Source organism: Meleagris gallopavo, chromosome 30, assembly GCF_905368555.1.
Source record: "Meleagris gallopavo chromosome 30, MGAL_WU_HG_1.1, whole genome shotgun sequence".
NCBI classification, from domain to species: Eukaryota; Metazoa; Chordata; class Aves; order Galliformes; family Phasianidae; genus Meleagris; species Meleagris gallopavo.
Window position 1 is genome coordinate 3357435 of NC_139433.1, and position 24011 is coordinate 3381445.

The 24011-nt window shown below is 63.7% G+C and overlaps 2 protein-coding genes across 4 annotated transcripts; both read left to right on the forward strand.

Annotated features, from left to right (window-relative positions):
- The first annotated feature begins 192 nt into the window (after positions 1–192).
- CCDC124 (coiled-coil domain containing 124) lies at positions 193–9220 on the forward strand. 2 transcript variants are annotated; one of them, XM_010726408.4, is made up of 5 exons: positions 193–348; positions 918–1089; positions 6804–6990; positions 7304–7418; positions 7774–9220. In XM_010726408.4, the coding sequence occupies exons 2-5, from the start codon at positions 931–933 to the stop codon at positions 7976–7978; spliced, it is 666 nt and encodes a 221-aa protein (XP_010724710.2). In that variant the 5' UTR covers positions 193–348; positions 918–930; the 3' UTR covers positions 7979–9220. The 2 variants fall into 2 exon arrangements, with proteins under 2 accessions (XP_010724710.2, XP_085067843.1); XM_085211717.1 differs by lacking the exon at positions 193–348 and adding an exon at positions 355–521.
- A 3864-nt stretch (positions 9221–13084) lies between these two features.
- On the forward strand, positions 13085–23368 carry KCNN1 (potassium calcium-activated channel subfamily N member 1). Of its 2 annotated transcripts, none has more exons than XM_085211903.1 (10): positions 13085–13655; positions 17550–17671; positions 18528–18911; positions 18986–19081; positions 19160–19578; positions 20992–21133; positions 21205–21315; positions 21398–21525; positions 22155–22224; positions 22338–23368. In XM_085211903.1, exons 1-10 carry the CDS (start codon positions 13127–13129, stop codon positions 22608–22610), a joined length of 2274 nt encoding a protein of 757 aa, XP_085068029.1. In that variant the 5' UTR covers positions 13085–13126; the 3' UTR covers positions 22611–23368. The 2 variants fall into 2 exon arrangements, 1 of the variants encoding a protein (XP_085068029.1); XR_014880190.1 differs by having other exon boundaries at positions 13087–13655; positions 21398–21500; positions 22338–22407.
- The last annotated feature ends 643 nt before the right edge of the window (positions 23369–24011 follow it).

Below are 24011 nucleotides of genomic sequence, written 5' to 3' on the forward strand. Positions count from 1 at the left end.
ACGCCCACATCGCCACACACCCCCGCCGCCATCTTTTGGTGTTGGCACCGCGCCGCCATCTTTGTGCTGGGCAGGAGGGTGACTGGAGCGGTGGGAGTCGAGCGGCTTTCTCGCGGTTCTCTTCCCGAGATGCGAGCGAGGATGAGGATGCGGTTACGGATACGGGCTGCATCCTTCTCTCCACCGTTCCTCCGCCTTTCTCCCGGAGCCGTGACCGTGCCGTGCCCTCAACAAAAATGGCGGCGGGAGCGCTGCGAGGCCGCGGGCGTCGCTTCCCCTCACCCGGCAGGACGCGCCGCGCGGAGTGATGACGCACAAAGAGCGCGACGGGCGGAGCGGCGGAGCCGGGTAGGAACGGGACGGGCGGGATCGGGGCGGCTGGGAGCTCGGGAGGGGAGCGGGATCCCCGCGGGGATGAGATCCGGCCCGAAGCGCTGCGCCGCGAGCCGCCGCCCTCGTTGCCGCTAAAAATTAAGGTTTCAATTCCAAAAGGCGGTGGCTGAGCGGGGAGGGCCGCTCAGGTGCGTTTTGTTGGCGTCGTGTCCGCGGGCCGCGCCCTCCCGGGGCCTTTCGTCCGTGTGACGGCGGGGCTGCTGCTGCGCGACCCCTCCTGCGGCTCCGCGACCTCCCACGGGCAGCTGGGACCCCCCACGGCTCTGCACGGGGATCGGGGGCTGCTGGGGGAGCCGGGATGGCCGCTGCTGGGCGGGGGGGCTTGGCGGTGCCGGGGGGCTGCTGCCACAGCGGAGATCTCCCAGCGCCTGAGGTGTGGGAGCGGCACCCTGAGGTCCCCCCTGAGCTGTGGGGCTGTGGTCACAAAGCTCTGGGTCCGGGCTCCGTCCCTGCTTGCATCCCTGTGATCCCGAGGGCCTGGCGGGGCTCTGAGGCTCTTTGCTTGCTTGTTTTCTTCTCTGTAGAGCACCGTGAGTGATGCCCAAGAAGTTCCAAGGGGAGAACACCAAGTCGGCTGCTGCCCGCGCAAGGAAGGCTGAGGCAAAGGCAGCAGCCGATGCCAAGAGGCAGCAGGAGCTGGAAGATGCCTACTGGAAGGATGACGACAAACACGTGATGAGGAAGGAGCAGAGGAAGGTGAGTGGCTGTCAGGTTGCTCCTGAAGGAAGGGTGACTTCTTGTCCTCTGTCACAAAGCTGTGGCTCTGCACACGTCGCCCTGCACTCAGCTGTGGGGCAGAGCAGCCGATGTGAGCAGCTCCTCTGGGAGCTGAAAGAGTGGAGTGTGGGGGTGAGTGTGAGTTGGATGTGTGATTGAGGAGTTCACCGAATGCAGAACCGCCTCCTGAAGGAAGGGAATCTGAGCTGCCTTATAGGAACCGTGGAGTTTAGGAAATGCTCAGGAACTCTGCTTGATTTTCTTATTTGTGTTGCTTTTCTTTGACCAGGCAGATCTTTAGCTTTTCGTTTCTCTCCTTTGGATTCCATTCTTAACTTTTCCTTCTACAAAAAGAAATTCAAGAAATCAACAGAGTTTAATACAACCTTATTTTTTTCCTCCCCAGCTCAGTGTGTCACACATCACAATTACCTCTCAAAAATAAGATTCTCCCTGCTTTGCTCTTAGCAGCTCATTCCACTCAGCGCACATCTGCCTCAAAAACCAGAGGAGTTCATCAGAGCTCATCTGCAGTTATTTGGTTTGCAGTGTTATCCTGCCTCAGCATTAGACAAACTTCTGATTGTGCTGATTTTTCTGGAAGTGATTCTTAAATGGCAGCTTACCTGCCTCTTCTGGAGCAATCTGTTTGCAATCTCGCTACCTAGAAAGGGTTCTATTGGAGATACAAATGGAATTTATGGGGTTACTGATTTTGTGCTGCTCTGTTTGGCACTGACTGAGCTCCATGTGCTGACTTTGGGCAGGCAGGAGGCCAGCGTGTCCCCGTGACCCCGAGGCTGGGAATTTCCCCCCCTGATATTTGTCCTGACATTTGGAATTTGGAGTCCTGCGTGCTGTTCCCCAGCTCAATCCTGTAATGCTGCTTAATTATTTCCTGGAACAAGGTCTTATTATTGCGCTGCTTAAGGGTTTTTTTTTTTGCCAGCAGTGACCTACTTTGCTGCTCTTCCAAAACAGCCTCCTGCAGGAAGGGGGCATGGGAACCTCAGCAGGGGCATTTGGGCTGCTAGCTCCAAAATTTGGGTCCGGCTCAGAGCCTCGCACAAGGCTCTGGGGAACTCAGCACTGTGGTTTCCCCTCAGCACTGCTCTGCAAGCACAGAACTTGTTAGAGGGAGAGGAGATTACTCAACGGGAGCTCATTCTCTCCTGTCACGTGGGTTTGGGACATCCTGGAGAAATTCAGCCTAATGGGAGCATCTTCTTGCTGGGAAGTCATTCTGACTTCTACCAGAATGCTGTCTGAGTGCATTTCCTGCCCAGGAACCTCCTTGCAACCCTTGGCTCAGTGCAGCAGGAGTCTGCACGGTGGGGAGCTGCCCTGCCAGAGGGGCTCCGGTTTTGCTGGTGCTGCCGGCATGGAAATCTCCCTGCTGGCTGCTGCCGCACCGTCGGTGTGTTGCTCCCGGTTACAGCACGCAGAACCACGTCCCCGCATCTCTCACAGCCCTCCTGCCTTCCCCCAGCTCTCCGGGTGATGGCAGTAACACGTTAACAGCAGCTCTGTGTCGAGAGTGGGCATGGCTGGAAGCCTTGGGCCGTCGCCCAGCAGGACACGTGTGCAGAACAAACCTCCTTTCATCCCTTCCTCGCCCCGTGGATGGGCCTCTGAGCGGTAAATGAGAGCCCAGCGTGCATTTTTGCTGGGGGATTCATTGGCTCTGCGTGGTGGTTTTGAGGTTTCTTTAAACACCACCCAGCTCTGAGAGCAGCCGTCGTGGCTGATCCCTGCTGACAGGGGATGACACTCATTTGGTGGCTCTGTGATGCATGAAGGAACATCTGAGCTCAGCCACCAGCCTGCCATGTGTGTGTGCCTCCTGTGGCACTGCAGCACGAGGCACAGCTTGCCATCCTCCCTGGAGAGCTCCAGCTGAAAGCGCAGAATCTCCATGCTCCCTGCTGAAAGACACAGGTTTTATCCCCGTGGAGCTGTTTCCCCATTAATGTGCAGGTATCTCTCTGTCTCTGCCCGTCTTCATACGCAGTTCGGCTGCGGTTCAGAGCACACAGCTCCCAGTCTGCCTGATTGCAGCCCCTTTCCTTCTCTCCACACAAATAGCTGAAGTGCGTCTGCTGGTGGAACGGCTGCAGACGTGTCCTGAGCAAAGCTGCAGGTGGGCTTGGAAGGGTGACAAGGCATTAAAAGCACCGAGGTGTTACGGGAGGAGGGCTGCTGGTGGATCTGCCAAGGGCAGAGGTCTCCCTGCAGGGCTTGCACCTTGCTCTCTGGCTGCAGTCCCTGCTGAGAAGATGAATTCCCATCTCCTTCCCCATCTCCTTCCCCATCTCCTTCCCCATCTCCTTCCCCATCTCCTTCCCCATCTCCTTCCCCATCTCCTTCCCCATCTCCTTCCCCATCTCCTTCCCCATCTCCTTCCCCATCTCCTTCCCCATCTCCTTCCCCATCTCCTTCCCCATCTCCTTCCCCATCTCCTTCCCCATCTCCTTCCCCATCTCCTTCCCCATCTCCTTCCCCATCTCCTTCCCCATCTCCTTCCCCATCTCCTTCCCATCTCCTTCCCCATCTCCTGCTGTCTGTCTGTCTGTCTGCAGGGGATGCAGCCCTTCTTTCTGTTCAGGCTGTGTTCTGGCTGGGCTGTGCTTGCTGAGCTCCCTGCTGCTGGTTGCCAGCTGCCCCCCAGCCCTCACCACCTTCCTGCTCGCCCAGCATCCTTGGCATTGTCCTGCGGGCCAGCAGTGACTGTGTCTCTGATTCAGTGCAGAATTACTCAGCTGTGAGCACTGGGTCTTACTCAGACGACATGTGAAACGGGTGAAGTGACTGCTGTCCCTCCTGGGAGGATGGCTGCGTGGTGCCAAGGTGGCAAAGCTGCAATCCTCTGGTTTAAATGAGAAACACAAGGGCAGAGAGAGAACAGAGCGAGCACCTGATGGCGAGTGCTGGCATTCAGACCCCAGAACCAAATTCCTTTTGCTCCAGCATCACTACAGTATTTATGAGGGGCCTGAGGAAGGCAGGGGGTGACCCCCATCTCCAAGCCCTGCCGTGCAGCAGGCAGCCTGCAGAGCTTTGGGACGTGCTGCACGCTGGGTTTGCTTCTCTCTCTTTACAGCTCCGTCGTTTCTCTGCATCACTTTGCCTTTCTGCCATGCCAGAAGCTTGGCCAGGCTGGCAGCAGGCTCTCCGCCTTCCTCGGGGCTGCATGCTAAGAGGTTGATTGGGAGCACTGCCGCTTCTATTGACCGCTTGCTCCCAAAGCCACGTGCGTGGGGACCTCGTTCTCCTCCTGTCTCGCAGGTGGGGAACTGTTCTGAAAGCCGATGAATTTCTCCCTGCTCAGACAATTCAGTTCGTGGTTGGAAACCAGCATTTTAACATGCAAATCCTCGTGAGCAGAATTGTCCACTTCAATCTCGCCCACTGCTCCTCCTGGTGCCCCGCGGGGTGCAGCAGTGTTGAGGGAGGAAACTGTTCATTTCTCCTCCAGTTTTCTAATAGCTCTGCTGTACGTTTCGCTTACGCAAATGCAAGCTGCCCTCTCATCGGGGCGTTTGAGCTGACTCATATAGGATTAGCTTGCTTTGGCCCAACCTGGGAAAGGCTTCAGGATCAGAGATGTCCATCGCGTGTGGAGCATCGCCTGCGGGCGCAGCGGGAGCCAAGGAGCGGAAGGTCCTCCAGGGAAACCTGAGCATGCAGAGTTTGCACGGCCTGTGACAAATCAGTGGCAGTGCTGCCTTGTTTGCTTTCCACAAATAGCAACTCGATGGCAAATGCCAGAGCAGGGAGCAGCATCTCCCAGCAGCAGGAGGGGGGAGAGGAGCGGCAGGACGAGCTCTGCGCCCTGCTCCAGCCTGCTTCCCCTTTGCGAGGTGGCTGTGTCCTGTTTGGGGAGTTTTGTTGGGATGGGGCTGACAGCAGTGGAGCGTCGTCCCCATATTTCTGTGCTGTCATCCCAGCTGGGCTGTGTGAGTGACTGCTGGGCTGCCTGCCTCGAACGATGGCTCTCCTCTGTAATAAGCAGGGGTAGAAGACAAGCTCCTCCAACCATAAATAACACTTCTGTTCTGAAATATCTTGCTGCCCTCCCTTAGATCGGTAGCACTTGTCTCTGCTCCTTCTCTGCCTCCTGGATTATGCAAACCACAGCCTGTCCTGCAGCCCAGCACCTGGTGGCCCTGCTCAGCCACACCTGTGTTGGGATGGGACACAGCCAGGGGACGTTTCCTTGCACAAGCTGATGTCCTGGGCACGCTGCCACATCCTGTCACAGTTCTGCTTCTCCTGCTTGTGCTTTGCATGTAATGGAGTGGCTGCAAGGTAGGCAGAGCTCTTGCAGACTGCACTGCAGGTTTGCCCTTAGGGACACAGACAGTCCTCCCCTCCTATGACACAATCCCTGCCTGGGCACAGGCCAGCAGCCCCCGATCAGGGGGGTCCATTTGTGTGCTCCATCTTTACTAGAAAAAGAGGAGGCTACCCAGAAAGACTCGGGTAGGGAAAGCCAGTGTCATAACTGAGCTTGCACTCTGAAATCCTGCACGGTCGGGTTGCCAGGGCATTGTGCCTCAAGGCATTGGCACTGTGTGTTTAATGACCGGGATTCTGCAGGCAGCCAACTGCAATAAAAGCTTTGTGCCCATAATGGCTTCGTTCCCATCCTTGGCCAGAGCCCCAGCGAGGCTTCCCCATCTCAGCCTGGGGTGAAGGTCTGCTCCTCGCCGGGTCTGGGATGCAGCAGCCCCAGGGCATGGTTTGATTCAGCATCCGAGCGCTTTGATTCTGCCTTGTGATGGGTTTTTCTTTAAACTCTTGAGCTGTGGAGCGACTTAATGTTGGTTGTTGGGGTCTTTTTTTGTTGTTTTTTTTTTTCCCTGCCTGGTGAAGTCTCAAGCTCCAGCCTCGTGACGTGCCTCCTCCTGCTCTGAGCTTTGACACAGCGCCGAGCACAGCTGATTGCAGAGCTGCTGTGCAGCTGCCTCGGAGTAAACCCTCCTGCCTAATGCTCAGTCGCTCTCTTGTGCCATCCCTGTGAATAATGGATGACACCCGTAATTAAGCGTCCACGTAACTAACCTAAATACAAAATGCTTTGCGGCACCTGACCCTGACCCACACAGAGATGGTGCTTGTTGTTGCATTTGGGTGTTGTTGTTTTTCTCCAGCCTCTGCACGCTTGAGGAGGAGGGGAGGAATCGGTGCAATGTGCTGAAAGCTGCTGTGGGCCTTTTGCGTGGTCTTGACGTGCTCTTCAGTGGCCCTTGGAGGGCAAAGTGGCTCTTAAACTCCATGGAGTGCTTAAAATCAACACAAGAGCCGTGTTGCTGGCTGGGTTCTGCCTCACCCCTGCCCTGCCTCTGTGGAAGAATGCAATCCAGACCCGAGGACCCGAGCAGCCTCTCCACACACTTGTCTACAAAACAACTGCTGAACTTTCAACCTCCAACCACTTATTATAATGAAAGTGGAGAACTTAACGTGATTGTTAGCAGCCCTGGCTGCTGCCCCGTGCTCCTCCTGGGCTGACTGCAGGTTGCTGGTGCGCTGTTGTAGATGGGGCAGGTCCTGCTGGGGGCTGTGGGGAGCAGCCCGTGGCTCTTTCAGGAGGAGAGCAGCGCTCTGTTAGTTGTAGAAGAGAGGCCTGTTGCCATCTAAGGGCTGCTGTCCTGCTCCTGTAAAGGACGTTTGGTGACTCTCTGTTCCAGGAGGAGAGGGAGAAGCGGCGGCTGGAGCAGCTGGAGCGCAAGAAGGAGCTGCAGCGCCTGCTGGAAGAGGAGGACTCCAAGCTGAAGGGGAAGTCACCTAAACAGGCAACACCAGGCAAAGTCACCAGGGCCCAGATTGAGGAGACCATCAGGAAAGACCAGCAGCAGAAGGAGAATGCAGAGACAGGTTGGTGGGAGCACAGAAAGGCCTGTGGGGGCACAGGAGGGGGGTGAGGTGCTTGGAAAGGAGGAGCTGCGGGCAGCTTTGCTGTATCTGCCCAGCATTCATGTGGGGGGGAAAGGAAACCTCCTGCCTCCTTAACATGGAGAAGCAGGGCTGCAAAGTGGGCACTCGTACTTCCCAAGGCTGTGGACTTGGACTGTGGCTGAGTTTTCTCTGCACTTTAATCAGCGCTTTGGAAAAGGCCGTGCCTCTCCTGAGGACGTTACGGCGAGGATTTGACGTTAACAGTTCTTCCTTTTTCCCCTTCCCTGTGCAGTGGAGAAGGAGAAGACTCACTTGGAGGTCCCCTTGGAGGAGAACATCAACAGACGGGTCCTGGAGGAAGGGACAGTGGAGGCCAGGACGATCGAGGATGCCATTGCCGTCCTCAGGTAGTTGGCCTTATTGTGACGGTGCTCTTCTTTGGGGTTTTGCTTTCCTTACAAGAAATCGGTGCAGACATTCCCTCTCCCACACCCGGCGTTCCCTCTCACCTGCCTGAACTTTTTACGCCGTGCTTGCAACTGCCTGAGCAGCGAGAGCAAACTCTGCTGCCTTAAACGAGCCCTGACGCTGCGTGGAGCGTTTAAAGTGAGAAAGGGGGAAGTGTCGTGGGGTTTTCTGCTTTATCACCAGAGCTCCTCTGTGCTCACTTGGTTACACTGACAGGGGATCAGAGCCCGGCGAGCGGCGCTGCCTGCTGGGAGCTGGTTTTGATGCGTGTCTGTCTGAATTCCCTCCCACCAGCGTTGCCAATGATGTGGACCGACATCCCGAGCGCCGGATGAAAGCCGCCTTCACGGCTTTTGAAGAGGTCAATCTGCCACGCCTGAAGCAAGAGAACCCGAACATGCGCCTGTCCCAGCTCAAGCAGCTCCTCAAGAAGGAGTGGATGAAGTCTCCAGAAAACCCCATGAACCAGAGGCACAAAGCTTACAACAGCCAGAAGTAGAATTAGAGCTGATCGTCCCCCACGGACGGCGGGCTGCAGCCACGGGCTTTGCTCGGGTGAAGCGGGAGGCACGAGGAACCTCCTCTCCTTTGTTTCCCTTCCCCACTCCCCCCTTCTGTCTCTCCCTGTTGTCGGATTTAAGACCAGCACGAGGCCACAGCCCACTCCAGCACCCCGCTGTCCCCGTGTGCTCACTCCCCTGTGCAGCTGGGACGCTAACACTGCTGTGTGCTTCTGAGTTCGGTTGGTGTCTTACAGAGAGCTACTAACGTGCTTCCCAGCCCTCACTGTGGGCTGCCCACCCGCTGCCCCCCATAAGGTGGGGGTCCCACGCTGCTTACACCTGGACCTGACCCACATTCATCCCCATCTCTGCCATGCTTGTGCCGCACTCTGCTCTGCCAGGTGAATTCTTGCAGATATCCTGAGAACACCGTGAGGAAGGCACTGATCCTCCTGTCGGTATTGGTACTGGGGTGTCCCCGAAGAGATCTCATGCTGTGATCATTGCTGGTGCTGCCTGTGGCCTCGTTCCTTTCCTCCCACCCAGCACCGCAGATGAACCCCGATGGGGACACGGGCTCCATCAGCGCCGTGTTGTGGGGAAGAGCGAGCTGGATTCTGCCTAAAAGGGGCTCAGGAGAGAGAGCAGCATGCTGTGGTCCTGCCCTGCCTGCGTGGGACACGAATGCCAGACTGTGACTTTCCTGGTGGGCTCTCCTGGGGATCTCGGAGCCTCATGCAGGGCCAGAAGTGCTCCAGGGGATGCTGCACCCTGAGAGCCGCCCCACGAAGGGGAGCTGCTGCTTTTCCAACTGCTGACGCCCCAGACTCGCACGAGGACGTGCCCTGCAGCCCACAGAAGGGGCCATGAAACCCCAGAGCCCCTCACAGCCTCGCTGCCCCCCAGGCTGTGTGAGGCACCCAGTGCAAGGCAGAGGAGAAGGCGCTGAGCTCCTTTGATGGCTGTGGCAGCACCGAGGCACGAATCCTGCACCTTGCTGGGAGCAAGCAGCCGGTGTTCCCCTTCCCCCCCCACCCTTCCCTTTCACATCTCCCATCTCCTTTGTAATTTTTAAGCCCCCCACACGGCAGCAGCTCCATCCTCTGGGTGCTGACCGGCCTCTGAGCTCTGCTTTCTCTGTACTGAGCAGGCGGTGCCCCCCAACCCCCCCCTTCTATGAGAAGTTTGTTGTGTTTGAATTCAATTAAAAAGCAAGAAAAACAAAACAAAACACCAAACTCCTGCTGGTTTGTGGGAGAGCTCGGGGCGGGGGGCGGGGGGCTGGGGGCTGGCTGGCTCCTGCTGCGCTCTCAAGGCTAGGATTGGGGGTGGGTGGGTGGGGAGGGGGATGCTTCCGCCCTCTGGCCCCCAGCACAGCCCTCACCACCCCTCGTCCGTGCTGGGAAGCGGAGGAAACAGCACCGCCAGCCTTTGTGGGGCCGCAACCGCCGTCCGGGGGAAGAGAGGTTCTTCCCAGCGCCCCACCGGCCCCCGGTTCGGCCCCGTTTCCCCGTGTCGGTGCCGGTTACGCACCGTAGGATCGAGGCGGAGGGGCTTTCCCAGCCCCATTCCCGCTGGAAGCCGCTCCCGAAGCTGCGCTGCGTTCCGGCAGAGCCGAGGTGAGACCCCCACCCCCCCGCACACACACACACACACACACACCCCGCTCCGTCTGCCCCCTCCCCGCAGCCCGGGGGGGCTTTGCGCTCCTCCGCCTCTCCGCGGTGCGGAACAGCGCACACGTGAGTGCCGCCTCCCCGCTTCTTCCCCCCCCCCCCCCTTCCAACCCCCCATCCTCACATCCCCATGTCCCAGAGTGGGGGGGTGGCTGGCGGTGCCCCTTCCCTGTCCCCCCCCTCCCTGCACGGCGGTGGGGCCGTGTGCGCTGCGGGGCTCCGTGCAGCGCTGCCTCCTTCCTCCTCCTCCTCCTCCTCCTCCTCCTCTGCAGCGCGGGGCTGTGGTCGCGGAGTGCCCCCTCTTCCCCCCCCGAACACTGCGGTGCGATGGAGACCCGGGTTTGGGGAGGAAGGGTGGGGAGGGGGCGAACGGGGGTGCGCCCCTCCTGCTGCAGGGATCCCCTGTTGCCGGGGGAGGGGGAATAGGGTGACCGCTCCCCTCGCAGGAGTGGGGTTAAAGGGGGGAACGACGGGACCCCCCCTCGTCTCAGGCATCTCCATTGCAGCCGGGATTACCGGGAATCCCCCCCCGCTCCGATCGCAAGATGGATGCGCTGAGAGCCACAACGGGGGAACCCCCCCCATCACACCCCCCCTCGGTGCAGGGCGGCGGTCCCCCCCCCGCATTGAAGCGGGTTCCCGCAGCGGGGGGGCGGCGGAGCGCAGAGGGGAGGGATTCCCCGCCCCGCCCCCCCTCAGGGATTCCCCCTCCCTTTTTGCATCCCCTCCCCCACCTCCACCCCGCAGCGAATTGGCGGGGAGGGGTGAAGGGGGCAGGAAAGGAGGGGGGGGGGAATGGTTGCTGCCATGGTAACGAGCGCTGCGCTGCGGGGGGGGGGGGAACCCGCGGAGGGGAAAATACGGTCATGTGGCCGCGGGATCCTCGCAGTGCGCGCAGCCGCGCAAGGCTGGCACCGGGCATCCCCCCCCCCCCCTCCCGCGGACCTCCCTCGCGCCGGGCATCCCCCTGCAACCCCCACCCCCCCGCACCGGGCATCCCCCCCCCACGCACAGCGCCCACGCGCTGCGCAATGCTCTGCACCACCTCCCCCCCCCGCTCCGAACTGTGCGCGGCCCCCCCAGCCTTCATGAGACCCCCCCTCCCCTGCGCCACGCGCCGCCCCTGCACCACGCACCCCCCCGCGCGCTGCAGCACGGAGCCGGGCGCGCGCCCCTGTGCCCCCCCCAGCTCCCCCCTTGCACACCGCACGTGCACACCCTGTGCTGCTCCACGTGCCGCCGTTGCACACCTCTTGCACGCATCCCCCCCGCCCCCCCTCCCCAACGCACAACGCTCCGGCGCACCCCCGAACCCCCACGCTGTGCACTCATCGCCCCGCACCCCTCGCCTTTTATTCTCCCCCCCCCCCCCCTCCTTCCACGCTTTGTTTCACGCACACCCACAATCACCGCGTGCAAAGCGCCGTGCACACCCGCCCCGAGGCTGACAAAGGGAGCGGGGCTGCCCCGCACAGCCCGGGATCGGCACCGCCCAACGGAACCCTGGGGACCCCCCTGTGTTCCCTTGCACTCGTGGACCCCCGCGGCACTGGGGATCCCCCCGGTTCCTTGGACGCCCCCCCCCCCCGCTCTGTGGGCATTCCTTACTCTTAGGGACCCCCCGGCACTGCGATCCCTCTGAGTCGTGGGGACCCTCCTGCATTCCTGGGGACACCATCGCATTCCTGGACGCCCCCCGGCTTTGGGGATCCCCCGATTCCTGGGATCCCCCCCAGCACTGGGGATGTTCTTTACTGCTGGGGAAGCCCTTGGCACCGGGGTCCCCCTTTGTTCCCGGATCCCCTCTGAAACCGTGAATCTATCCGTGTTTCTGCCTTCCCCTCCCCTCCTCCCCCCGGGCACCGGGAGACCCCCTATTTCCTCGGCACCCTTTGGCATTTGGGACCCCTCCCGGCTCCCGGTGACGAGCAGAGGGACCCCCGGAGATTGTTGCGCCCTAAGCGAAGGGGATCACCGAGGGGTCCCCGCAGCTCCTGTGGCGGTGCCCGCAGCGGGTTGGGGTGGAGCCGCGGGGGGGGGTGGGCGCTCTCCCCGTCCCCATATCGGCGACGCGGGGACACCGCGGGAGGTTCGTTTCAGCCGCAGACAATAGCGGCGGTGCGCGGGAGCGCGCGGCTGCGCGTGGGAGAGGAATCGCGACGCCGCACCGCACCGCTCCGCACCGCACCGCCCCGCGCTGGGGCCGCCGAGGGGACATAGCGGAGACCCCCCCCGGTCCCCCCCGACCCCCCCGCAACCCGCGCTCCCCGCAGCCCCGGCACGTGCCCACCCCGGGTCATGGTCACCGCCGGTGGCACACGAGGGGAGAGGAGGTGGGGGTCTGCACGCAGGTGGGTGCAGCGCGGGGCGTGGGGGGAGGGGGAGATACCACTCTTCGGGACCCCCCGCGTCCGGGATCCCCCCCGTTCCTCGGTACCCACCGGCGCTGGGGATCCCCCCCGCGCTCCTGGGGACGTGTGAGCCCTCGGGGACCCCTCCGGCACCTTGGGGGGCACAGGATGCCTTCTGGTTCCTGGGGAACCCCCCCAGCTCCTGAGGCTGCGAAGCGCTGGGGACTCCCCCACGTCGCGGGGACTCCCCCCGGGACCCCCCGGCAGAGGGGAACCCCCCCACTGATGGGAATTCCCCGGCTCCCGGGAATGGGGAACAGCGAGGGATGCCCCGAGTTGGCACTGATCAGTGGGGAGGGGGCGGCGACGCCTTGGGGGGCTGTTCCGAGGGCACCCCGCTGCCAGGCTCTGTGGATTGCGGGGAGTGCAGCACGTTCTGGCCCCCCCGCTGCCTCTCGCGCTGTGCATCACCGAATTACGGTGAGGGGGGGGTCCGCATTTGGGCAGCCGCAGGAGGGGGGGGCGCGGGAAGCGCGAACAATGAGGATGCGACGGGAGTGACTGTGCCCGGCTAAAAATATCCTCCCCACCACCGCCGCCAGCGCGGCCTCAAGGTCACCACCCGCCTGGTGGGGCCGGGGGGGCGCGGGGGTGTGGGGCGGGGAAGCCCCCGGCCCCCCCTCGTGCTGCCGCTCCCTCCCAGAGGCGCCCGCGGCTCCGGCACAGAGCAGCCCCCGCGCCCCCGCCGCGTCCCCGCGTCCTCGTCCCCATCCTGCGGGGCTGTGGCAGGTGAGCGGGGGGGCTGGGGGGCTGCTTTTGTACACAGAGCTGAGGGGGAACCCCGGGATGGGTTCCCCCAGCCGTGGCCCCGCGCCGGTTGGAGCATCCCCGTGTCCCGGTGGCGGTGGGGACGCGGGGACGGTGCGGTGCCCCGGGTGGGTTTGCTGCCCGTGGCGAAGCCTCACTCGGGTGTCTGTGCGTGGGGACGTGCGGGGACCGAAGTCACCGGGATGCGGAGGTGACAGGGAGGGGTGGGGGAAGGGGGGACGCCCCGGGGCTCCCCGCTGTGGGGTCCCGTGCTGTGACGGCGGTGCCGGTTCGGGGAGCGGTGAAGGCGATGGTGTCGGGCGCGGGGCCGCGGTGTCCCCGCCGTGTTCCGGTAGTGTCCCCAGGGCCGTGCGTCGTGTTTGCCATCTCAAAGTCCGGGGTCAGCGCACGGGGCCCCGCTGCGTTCTCCGCGCTGCGCTTTTCACCCATCGAGGCCGCGGGTGGGTGCGCGGCGGGGTCCCCCCCCAGCCCCTCTCTGCCCTTCCCCATGACCTTGGGCCCCTGCGCACGGGGTGGGGGGCGAGGGGGCACCTCCCCACAACCGGGAGCCGCCGCTCCGCGAAGGGGCTGGAGGGACTCGGGGTTCCCCCACCCCTCGAGGGCAGCGGGGACGGCTGGGCGCCCCCAGACTCCCCTCGGGCAGGGGGTCCGCGCTCGCCCCGTTGGGAGCAGCCATGCGTGGCGGCTTTGTCCTGCGGCTGAGCCGAGCGGCGAGGGGGGGGCGGCGGGCGCAGCCGGCGCGGTGCCTTTGTCTGGGGACGGCGGTGGTGGCGGTGGAGGGGCGCGGGGACCCCGGGCACCCACCGCGATTGGCACAGGTAGGGCATCCCCGCCGCTGCGGTGACCGTACCCCCCCACGGGGGGGCTGAGGGGGTCCTGGGGTGGGGGCGGGAGGTGCCACCCTCGTGGGGACCCTGCGGTGGGGACGGCGGGGTGGCAACGTTGGGTGCCCATCCTCTGTGGGAGGGTTGGGGACGCGGTCTCCGTTGGGTCGGGGAAGGTGGGGGGGATCTCCCCAGCCCTGGGGAAGCCGCAGCTGGAGCCGTCCCTGCTGTCCCCGTGTCCCCGTTGTCCCCCAGGCCCCGATCCAGAACCGGCCCCAGATCCTCTGGCTGCAGGAGGGTTTCCCTCTGCTTTCCTCTCGGGGAGACCCCGGGACATCCCCCATTCCAGGGGATTCCCCACATGGCAGCTCTGCCCGGGGTGGTGTGTGAGTGTCCCTGTGTGTCCCCATGGATGCCAACCGCCCGCCTTTCTCCATGCACCTCCAGACCCACGGATATCCTCACCCCCTTCTGCCGTTCCACGGGTCCTGCGTGGGACAGAACCCTTCCAAATCTGGGCTCTGCACTCGGGGGGGTGCCCATGGGGCAGCAGCACTGGCACTGGGGGGGTCCCACCATGGCACTGTCCCAGCCCTCCTTGTGCTGATGCTTCCACCAGCTCAGAGGTCCCAGCTCCACAGCCCTGAACCAATCTCAGCTCCCCTCATGCTGCCCCGTGGCTCTGAACCAGCCTCAGCCCCCCCACGCTGCCCCCCATGCAGTGTGTGGGGCCGGGGGCTCCCGCTGACACCAGCAGATGCTCTCCAGTCTGGGCCATATGGCCCCAGCAGGGCGTCCCTGGGACATGATGGCTGCAGGAGTGGGGCTGTGAGGATGGCCTCAGCACCCCAAATTCCTGTCTACCCCCCCCCCCCCATTCCCCCCACCCCCATCCCTGTGATTCCCAGGCAGAAATTAGGGAGCGGGTAATAAATAAATCACCACCCGGAGCCTTTCGGCCGCCCGCCTCTATTTTTAGCTGCACCCTCCTCTGCAGTTGCTCACAAGCAGCAGCACAGCTTGGGGGCATGGGGGGGAGTGGGGTCCCACTGCCACCAGTGGGGACACACTGGGGACAGGACAGACCTCCAGGCACGGGGTTGTGCTGCAACCCGACTGGGGGGGCTCCAACAGCTTGGGGAGGGGGCTGCGGGAGGTGATAACCCATCTGCGTCCCAGCTGAGGTCCCCTCTGGGATGCGCTCATCCCCTTCTCACTGTCCCCATCGTGAGGATGAGGATGAGTCCCCATGGCCCCCCTGGGAGGGAGGGGGCAGCAGGGCTGGGTGAGGCCATTGTGGCTCAGTGCAGCTTCTGCTGCAGTTTGCAGGCCCAAAGCGTGGCCCCTCCCGTCCCAGCACATTCCCTCCGCTCCCCCCCCCCACCTTCCTGCAGGCTGTGCCCAGGACCCCCGTGCATGCTGGTATCACATAGGGACCCCCCTCCCCATCCTCTCCTGCCCCCCAGAACACCTGATCTGAAGGCTGTGATATCTCCGTGCCCCCATAGGATCAGACCCCCCTCTTCTTGGCATGCGGCTGAGGTGGGTCCCAGCCCCCAGCGCTGCCCCCTTGGGGGGGTGGGGGGTCACCCCACTGGCACTGCAGCACTGGGGGTCTGCAGCCACACAGCACTGCTGCTGGGACACGCAGGGCCACCGCTCAAGGACATCCACAGCCGTCACCTGCAGCCAAACCAGGGGACGGCGATGTCCCCATCCCCATCCCCACACAGTGGCTGTGGGACAGGGATATGCTCAGCACCCACACCCCTCAGCATCCCCATGGGATGCACTGCTATGGGGACAGGGACCCAAAAAGGGCCATCCCGTTCCGGGCTCCAGCTTTCTGTCGGCCCCAGCGTCTCCCCCACGGATGGATCCCACTGGTGTCTGACAGGAAGGATTTAATGAGGCCTCTTTGCACCGCCGTCAATGTGAGCCGTGAGCGGCACAACCGCAGCGTCTGATGGTTCCTGAAATATTGCCCAGGATCCATCCAGGAGGGCCCAGGGGGAGAACCCTGACCCCTCTGAGGAGCCCACAAGACTCTGCAGAGCGCCCCACTGCCTCCCACCCCCTCCTCCCCCCCCCCCTCCATCTCCTCCCAACAGAATATTAAAAGGAAATCGGAGCTCATTTCCTGGCTGTAAATTTGGCAGAATGGAGAGAAAATGATCTGGACCTGGAGGGGAGCCAGAGCCCCGCACAGCAGCTGCACCCCAAGCCCTGAGCCCCGTGGGCAGCCACAAGACAGCGCTGCAGTGTGACCCCGTGGGGAGATGAGGAGGGGGGAGGGGGGTCCACATGTCACTGCACTGCGGTTGGGGGGCCCGAAATCCAGGGAGCTGCATCCTCCTGCAGGGAAAAGAGGGGTCCTCTTGGGTTCCCCCCGAGTTTTCCATGCTGAGGCCCTGCAGCCACTGCCCTGGGGGGGGGCTGCGGTGCTGGAAGCAGCGGGGATGGGGTTACCATGGGTGGGTGTTTGTGCTGCAGGGCCCTTCGTGCAGCACAGGAGGTTTGCCATGGGGATGTCGGTGTCGGGGGGATGTCGGTACAAACTGTTGGTGCAAGGGGGACGTTTATCCAGTGGGGCCATTTGCACGACGGGGCCGTAGGGGCGGCGGGGCTGTTGGTGCAATCGAAACGTTGGTGCAGTGGAGCAGCTGGCGCGCATTTGGGGCTGCCTGTGGAGTGGGGCTGTTTGTGCACCGGCCCTTTTGGATGCAGTAGAGGCGTTTGTGCAATGGAGCAGTTGGTGCAGTGGGGTTGTTTGAGCAGCGGGGGTGATTGTGCAGTAGGGATGGTCGTGCAATAGGGATGTTTGTGCAATAGGGATGGTCGTGCAATAGGGCTGCTCGTGCAGTAGGGATGGTCGTGCAATAGGGCTGCTTGTGCAGTAGGGATGGTCGTGCAATAGGGCTGCTTGTGCAGTAGGGATGGTCGTGCAATAGGGCTGCTTGTGCAATAGGGATGGTCGTGCAATAGGGATGGTCGTGCAATAGGGATGTCTGTGCAATAGGAATGTTTGTGCAATAGGGATGGTCGTGCAATAGGGATGGTCGTGCAATAAGGATGGTCGTGCAATAGGGATGGTCGTGCAATAGGGATGTCTGTGCAATAGGGATGGTCGTGCAATAGGGATGGTCGTGCAATAGGGATGTTTGTGCAATAGGGATGTTTGTGCAATAGGGATGGTCGTGCAGTGGGGCTGCTCATGCAGTAGGGATGGTCGTGCAATAAGGATGGTCGTGCAATAGGGATGGTCGTGCAATAGGGATGTTTTGCAATAGGGATGGTCGTGCAGTGGGGCTGCTCGTGCATCGGCTGTTGGTGCGACAGAGGTGTTCGTGCAGAGGAGCAGTTGGTGCAGTGAGGATGTTTGAGGTGCACAATGCTCGTGCAACGGGACTCTCTGTGCAACGAGGCTGTTTGCACACAGGGCCATGTGTGTGTGGTGGGATCAGTGCTGGCTCTGCAGCCAGGCTGGGGAAGTCACAGTGCTCTGTTCTCCCCCCCCCCCGGTGCACACAGCGGTGCGGGGCCCTGCAGTGAGGGTGTGTGGTGGGGGGCTCTGCCTGCAGCCCCAGCACGGGGCTGAGACCCCCCCTCCCCCCGCCCCCACGCCCCGCTATGCTTTCCTCCTTTCTGATCTCTGGGTGATAAAACGACAGCCAGAAAAACAGACATCCGGAAAACAGACAGACATCCAAAAATCACAGCAGTGCTCCCAGATCCCGCCTGGGCCGCAGCTGATGAGGGGATGGGGGGGGGCACAGGGCTGCATCCACAGCAGAGTGGGGCAGAGCTCCAAGGGGATGCGGGGGCTCTGGGGGTCCCCCACAATACCCCCATCTGCCCCCACTTAACGCCACCTCTCATCCCTGCCAGGCGTGGAGGGAAGCCCATGGCACCCGGCCCCCCGGACCCCCCCCCTTCCCAGCCCCAGCCCTGCTGTCCTGGCCCATAGCACCCCAAAGTCCCGCCCAAGCAGTGCTGGGGAGCACGAGCAGGTATGGGGTGTGGGGGGTGGGGGGCAGGTTGGGGTGCAGGGGGGCACGGAGGGGGGGAGAGGGCGTGTTAGGGGGTGTGGAAGGGGGCGCACGGGGGTGGTGGGAGTGGGGTTTGGGGTGAAAATGAGCCGTGTGAATGGGGGGGTGCATAGGGGGTGTGTGGGATTGTTATAAGGGGGGGCTGCGGGTTGGGCGCGGGTGTGTGATGGAGTGGGGGGTTGATGGGGGGGTGATGCACGGGGGTTGTGATGGAGGGGGTTGTGTGGGGAAATGGGGGGAGCAGGAGGTGATGTGGGGCCGTTGTGAAATGGGAGAGGTGGGGTCCGTGAGGGACAGAGGGGGGGGGGTCTCCGGGATTTCTGGGGGCGGTGGGGGGAGTTGCGCCTGGGGGCGGAGCCGACGGTGGAGGGGGCGTGGTCACGGGGGCGTGGTCAGAGGGGCGCGTCGCGGGGGCGGTGCCGCTCTCCGCCAATCAGCGGCTCCGCTCGACTCGCCCCGCCCACCCCAGCGCTCCGCTCCCTCCGCCGCGCGCTCCCGGGGCCGAGTGGGGCTGCGGCTGCGGCGGGTCCGGCTCCGGTACTGCGGGTCCGGCTCCGGTACTGCGGGTCCGCTCCGCTCCCGGCCCGGCGGCAGGTAGCGGGAGGGAGCGGGTCGAAGCCGGAACCGGCTGCGGGCGGCCCCGGGACCGGCGGGTAGCGCGGAGCGGCACCGGCACCGGACGCGGGACGGCGTGGGGGGCGCGGGTGGGGGGTGCCGGGAACAACCGGGGGCGGCGTCGCGGGGAGCGGAGCCACGTGCGGGGCGGGCGGTGACCCGCAGCCGGGGGGGGATAAAACTAACGGGGCCGTTCTCGCAGGTGCCCCCCGCCCCGCCGAGCCATGCGGCATCGCCCGGCCCCCCGCCCGCCGCAGCCATGAGCGGCCCCCGCCGCAACGGGGGGGTCCCGAGCGCCTCGCCCCGCAGTCCCCCCCCGTTAGAGGCCCAGAGCCCAGCACTGCGGCCCCGCCGCGCCCCCGGCCTCGAGGTGGTGGTGCAGCCCCCGGCCCCCCCAGGGAGGGGCGATGCGGCCGAGGGGCGGGGGGGGCCGCGGCGGAACCAGAACATCGGCTACAAACTGGGCCACCGGCGCGCCCTGTTCGAGAAGCGCAAACGGCTCAGCGACTACGCGCTCATCTTCGGGATGTTCGGCATCGTGGTGATGGTCACCGAGACGGAGCTCTCCTGGGGGGTCTACACCAAGGTGGGGGGGTGGGGTTTGGGGGTGGGGGGGTCGGCCGAGCTCCACGGCGCTCATCCCGCCCGCTCCCTGTGCAGGAGTCCTCGTACTCGTTTGCACTGAAATGCCTTATCAGCCTCTCCACCGTCATCCTGCTGGGGCTCATCGTCATGTACCACGCCAGGGAGATCCAGGTGAGAGGGGGTCCGGGGGGGGCACACACGGTGGGGTCCCATTGCCCCCCATCCCATCGATCCCATCCCCCTCTGCAGCTCTTCATGGTGGACAACGGGGCGGACGATTGGCGCATCGCCATGACCTACGAGCGCATCTTCTTCATCGCTCTGGAGCTGCTGGTCTGCGCCATCCATCCCATCCCCGGGCAGTATCTGTTCACCTGGACGGCACGTTTGGCTTTTACCTACGCCGCTTCCGTGGCCGACGCCGACGTGGACATCATCCTGTCCATCCCCATGTTCCTTCGGCTCTACCTGATCGGGCGCGTCATGCTGCTGCACAGCAAGCTCTTCACCGACGCCTCGTCGCGCAGCATCGGAGCCCTCAACAAGATCAACTTCAACACCCGCTTTGTCATGAAGACCCTCATGACCATCTGCCCCGGCACCGTGCTGTTGGTCTTCAGCATCTCCTCCTGGATCATCGCCGCCTGGACCGTCCGTGTCTGCGAGAGGTGGGCGCGGGGCGGGGGGCTCAATGGGGATGGTGGGGGTGAAGGGGGGGGGGCACACGGATGGGGCGCAGCTGGGGATGCGTGGTGCCAAACTGTGAGGAGAAGTGGTCTTTGGGACCCACGGGTCTCCCCGTGCCCGGGGTCGGAGGGATGGAGCTTTGCAGTGGGGAGGGGGCCGTCCCCACGGGGTGCAGTGAGACCCATCTGTGCGCCCGGGGTTGGGGAGCAGTAGGTGTCCCGAGGTGGGGATGTGGCACGCGCTCCCCGGCTGCGCCCCCCAACCCCACCCCACCCCCCCATGCTCGCCCCCCTCCCTGGCCGCCGCTCGCCCCAGGAGCGTGCATTAACTGCTCTTGTTTTCCCTCTCTGACCGCTCTGCTGCTCGCAGGGACAAACTGTGAGTCACCCCAGGAACGACAGCCGCGTCCTGCACGGGACGGCCCCCCCCTCTCCTCCCCACCCTGGGCTTGTGCTACCCAGAATTTAGGATTAGCTGCAGCTGGCGGGTTGTGGGGGCTGCGGGAGGGGGCACTGGGGCCAGAGCACAGATCCCACAGAGCTGGAAAGGGTTCGGAGCCCTTTTCCACTTGGAACCTCAGCAGCTGCTCTCTGCCCTCTCCGTGCCCCCCCCACTGCAGTGCCCAGGGCTGGTTGGGGTTTACGCTCTGCCCCATTGCAGGGCTGTGTGTGCTGCAGGACCCCTTGCAGAGTTTCTGGTTTTGTTCCCAGAGTGATGAAGGGAGCAGAGCCAAAGCAGCTGGGAAGGGCACATCGGGTCCCTTCTGTCCCCAGCGTGGAGCTGGAGCACCTCCAGGGGGGTTCGGTTCTTTGGTGCACGTGGATTGGGCATCGGAGGAGCCCTGGGGATGCTCCTGGGGTGCAGCACAGGAGGGAAGAAGGGGAAGGAGAGCAGTGAGGGGAAACGGGGAGCACTGCAGCACCCGGGACATCACTGTGGGGCACGGCCCTGGCACTGGTGGCACTTTGGGGACTGATCTCTCCGTGCACCTCGATGCCATCTGCTCCTGGGTATGGCACCCCGTGGTGTCACTCCATAGCATCACCTCATGGCATCACCCCACCGCATCCCTCGGTGCCGTCTGAGGTTCCAAGCCCAAACTTTGCAGGCTGCACCCGGGGTTGGAGGCGGGTGAAGGGATGCAGCAATCCTAAATTCCCCGCCGCACGCTTGAGCTCACCCCGGCTTGCTGCTGTCAGCCCTTCCCTCCCCCGCCTCTGTCATCCTGCTGCTTCCTGCATGTCCCTGCTGCCCAGCTTGGCCCCACAGCACCGCGCTGTTGTGGCTGAGCTGGATCCCCGGTGCTTCTCGGGACCCCCCCACCCCCACCCCCCTGGGAAAGCCACCAAACGCTGCGTGGCACCACGCTGATGGCTGCGCTCGGCCCCGCGCAGGTACCACGACAAGCAGGAGGTGACCAGCAACTTCCTGGGGGCCATGTGGCTCATCTCCATCACCTTCCTCTCCATCGGCTACGGGGACATGGTGCCGCACACCTACTGTGGGAAGGGGGTCTGTCTGCTCACCGGCATCATGGTGAGCATGGGGCTGGGGGGTGGTGGGCTGTGCTGGTGCCAATGCCGGTCCCTCACCGTGCTGTGCTGCAGGGTGCTGGCTGCACGGCTCTGGTCGTCGCTGTGGTTGCCAGAAAGCTAGAGCTCACCAAAGCAGAGAAACACGTGCACAACTTCATGATGGATACGCAGCTAACAAAGCGGGTAAGGGCCCCCCACGGCCCCATCCCCACGCGTCTCCCCTCCATCCGCCCCCACCCCATCCACGGCCTCTTGTTCCCTCCAGGTGAAAAATGCTGCTGCCAACGTACTCAGGGAAACGTGGCTCATCTACAAACACACCAAGCTGGTGAAGAAGATCGACCATGCCAAAGTTCGGAAACACCAGCGTAAGTTCCTCCAAGCCATCCATCAGTAAGTGCCAAACCTTTACCTGCTTCCTACGCGGCGCTCGCTCGGCCGTGCCACCGCCGTGCCACCACCAGCCTGGTGGCTGGAACGTCCCCTGCCTCTGGGCCCTGTTTGTGCCAACCCTGCCCCACGTGCTCCCGTCCCTCAGGCTGGATCCGGCCTTCCCCCGTGCCCTGTCCCACGGGGAGGGTGCATTCTGGGGAGGTGGCACTGGGGATGGCGTGGGGTGCCCTGTGAACGCACCCGCTGTCTGGCTTCACGCGGTGCCTCCTGCTTTGGGGGGGTTGGGGGGCGGTAGGGGGGTGGGATAGGGGTGCTGCTGCTGCGGTCCCCGTGCGCTCTCGGTGTTGGTATTAAACCCGCTGTTGTGTTCTGTCTCTGTTCTGCCCCCTCCCTGCAGAGCTCAGAAGTAAGTGTGCCTGTCTCCCTCGTACCCATCCGTGTGCATGATGCCGTGCTGCAAAACGGGGAGGAGGGGTGGGGTGATGACGTGGGGACATCCCTGGGAGTCTCAGGGTCCCGCGGAATCTCGGAGCCCCCCATGCACGGGGTGGGGGCTCCGTTGGCTGCATGCTGGGGTCGGGGGGACCCCATGGGGCAACGCTGACCCCCCCCTCCCCTTTTTCCCACAGGCTGAGGAGCGTGAAGATGGAGCAGCGCAAGCTGAACGACCAGGCCAACACGCTGGTGGACCTGGCCAAGGTGAGCGCTGCCAGGGAGGGGGGCTCAGCTCAGGGCGCACACACGGCACGGGGCCGCGCGGGTAACCATCGCCTGTCTGACCCCCAACCCCCCTTTGGGCCATCCACCTTCAGACCCAGAACATCATGTACGACATGGTCTCGGAGCTGCAGGAGCGCAACGAGGACCTGGAGAAGCGCATCAGCGCGCTGGAGGGGAAGCTGGAGGCGCTGGGGCTGAGCCTGCTGGCGCTGCCGGCGCTCGTCAGCCAAGCCATCGGGCAGCAGCAGCGTGAGCTGTTGGGGAGCTGGGCCCCCCGTCTCTGCCCCGCCACCGCCCCCTGCACCCCCGCCCGCCGCCGTCGCTCCCCCTCCACAGCCCCCCACAGCTCCTCGGACAGTGGGTGACCGTGGGGGGGTTGCGGGGGTGGGAGGGGTGGGCCGGGGTCCCTTATGTCTGGCCATCGTGTGGCTGATTTCAGTAGCTTTGTTCTGTAAAGCCCTCTATAAACTTCCTGCGTTCACTGTGCTGGTGTGAGGCTGGAGCCCCCCCACCTCCCCCTGTTCCTATTCGGGTGGTCCCGTGTCCCCCCCCTCGGCCCCCGGGTGAGATTTGGGGGGCGGGACATAAGAGCAGCCCCGGGGAGGGGTCCTGGCAAAGGGGAGAAAGGGGCGGTGGGACAGAGCGGGAGCCCTGAGGTGTGGGGGGGTCTGGGGGCAGTGGCCCAGATGTGGGGTGGGTGGGGGTCCAGGATGGGGTCAGGGTGGTGGGGAGCAGGAGGGCCGGGGGCTGTGCGGGGTGGGGGCAGCCTCCCCATGGCAAGAGCAGGGCCGAGCCCTGGGGCTGAGGTCTGGGGGTCCTGGCTCGGCCACGCCGCAGCCTTGGTGAAGTCACGTCACCACTCTGTGCCTCAGTTTCCCCCATCTGTAAAATGGGGGCGTGGGGGGGGGTGGGTGGGTAGGGGCAACGATACCGACCATTGTCAAGTGCTGTGAGATTCCTGGATGCAATACTCAAGCAGCCCCTGTGTGGTGCGGGGGCAAAGCTGCTCCATGGGGCCCTGTGCTGGGACCCCCGGGGGGGTTGTGCCCCCCTTGAGCCGGACCCTCGGTATGGGGAGGGCCGGGGGGGGGCTGAGGCACACATTAAAGGAGGTTGAACTGGACATGTCACTCTGTGCTCGTGGCAGTGGGATTGGTGCTGGGGGGGCGATGGGATGGGATGGGATGGGATGGGATGGGATGGGATGGGATGGGAATGGGATGGGATGGGATGGGATGGGATGGGATGGGATGGGATGGGATGGGATGGGATGGGATGGGGATGGGATGGGATGGGGATGGGATGGGATGGGATGGGATGGGGTGGGATGGGATGGGATGGGATGGGATGGGATGGGGCCCTTAAGGGGTCGGGGAGGTCTTTGCAGATCCCAAGCGCTGAGACGTGTGGCTCCCCATGGCTTGGCACAGCCAAACACAGGGTGCTGGGTGGGGTGGGTGAGGGCTGCTCCTGCCTGCAGCCCACACCCCACAGCCCTCTCTCCCCACGCCCCACACCCTCTGTTTGGCAGCACACCGCTGTTAATGTTTAACCCGTGGTGCCAATCGGCGGCAGGTAGCGGCCGCAGCGCTCCTGGGGGGCCACGTCCTGCCATGCAGCAGGCAGGTAATGCTGGGGACAGCAGCAGCTGGGCGGGGTGGGGGTCCCGAGTGTTAACAGGACGGGGATGGAGCTGTAGCAGCTGGCAGCTGGGCTGTGTGCACCCTGCAGAGGAAACTGAGGCACGAGGGCTGGGATTGGGATCC

Excerpts from the sequence above, each read along its gene's own strand:
- CCDC124 (XM_010726408.4), top strand. The coding sequence starts at position 931 with ATGCCCAAGAAGTTCCAAGGGGAGAACACCAAGTCGGCTGCTGCCCGC. Across the intron at positions 1,090-6,803 it reads TGAGGAAGGAGCAGAGGAAG|GAGGAGAGGGAGAAGCGGCG; the intron begins GTGAGTGGCTGT and ends TCTCTGTTCCAG. Across the intron at positions 6,991-7,303 it reads GAAGGAGAATGCAGAGACAG|TGGAGAAGGAGAAGACTCAC; the intron begins GTTGGTGGGAGC and ends TTCCCTGTGCAG.
- KCNN1 (XM_085211903.1), top strand. The coding sequence starts at position 13,127 with ATGGTGTCGGGCGCGGGGCCGCGGTGTCCCCGCCGTGTTCCGGTAGTG. Across the intron at positions 19,082-19,159 it reads ACCACGCCAGGGAGATCCAG|CTCTTCATGGTGGACAACGG; the intron begins GTGAGAGGGGGT and ends CCCCCTCTGCAG. Across the intron at positions 21,316-21,397 it reads ATACGCAGCTAACAAAGCGG|GTGAAAAATGCTGCTGCCAA; the intron begins GTAAGGGCCCCC and ends TGTTCCCTCCAG.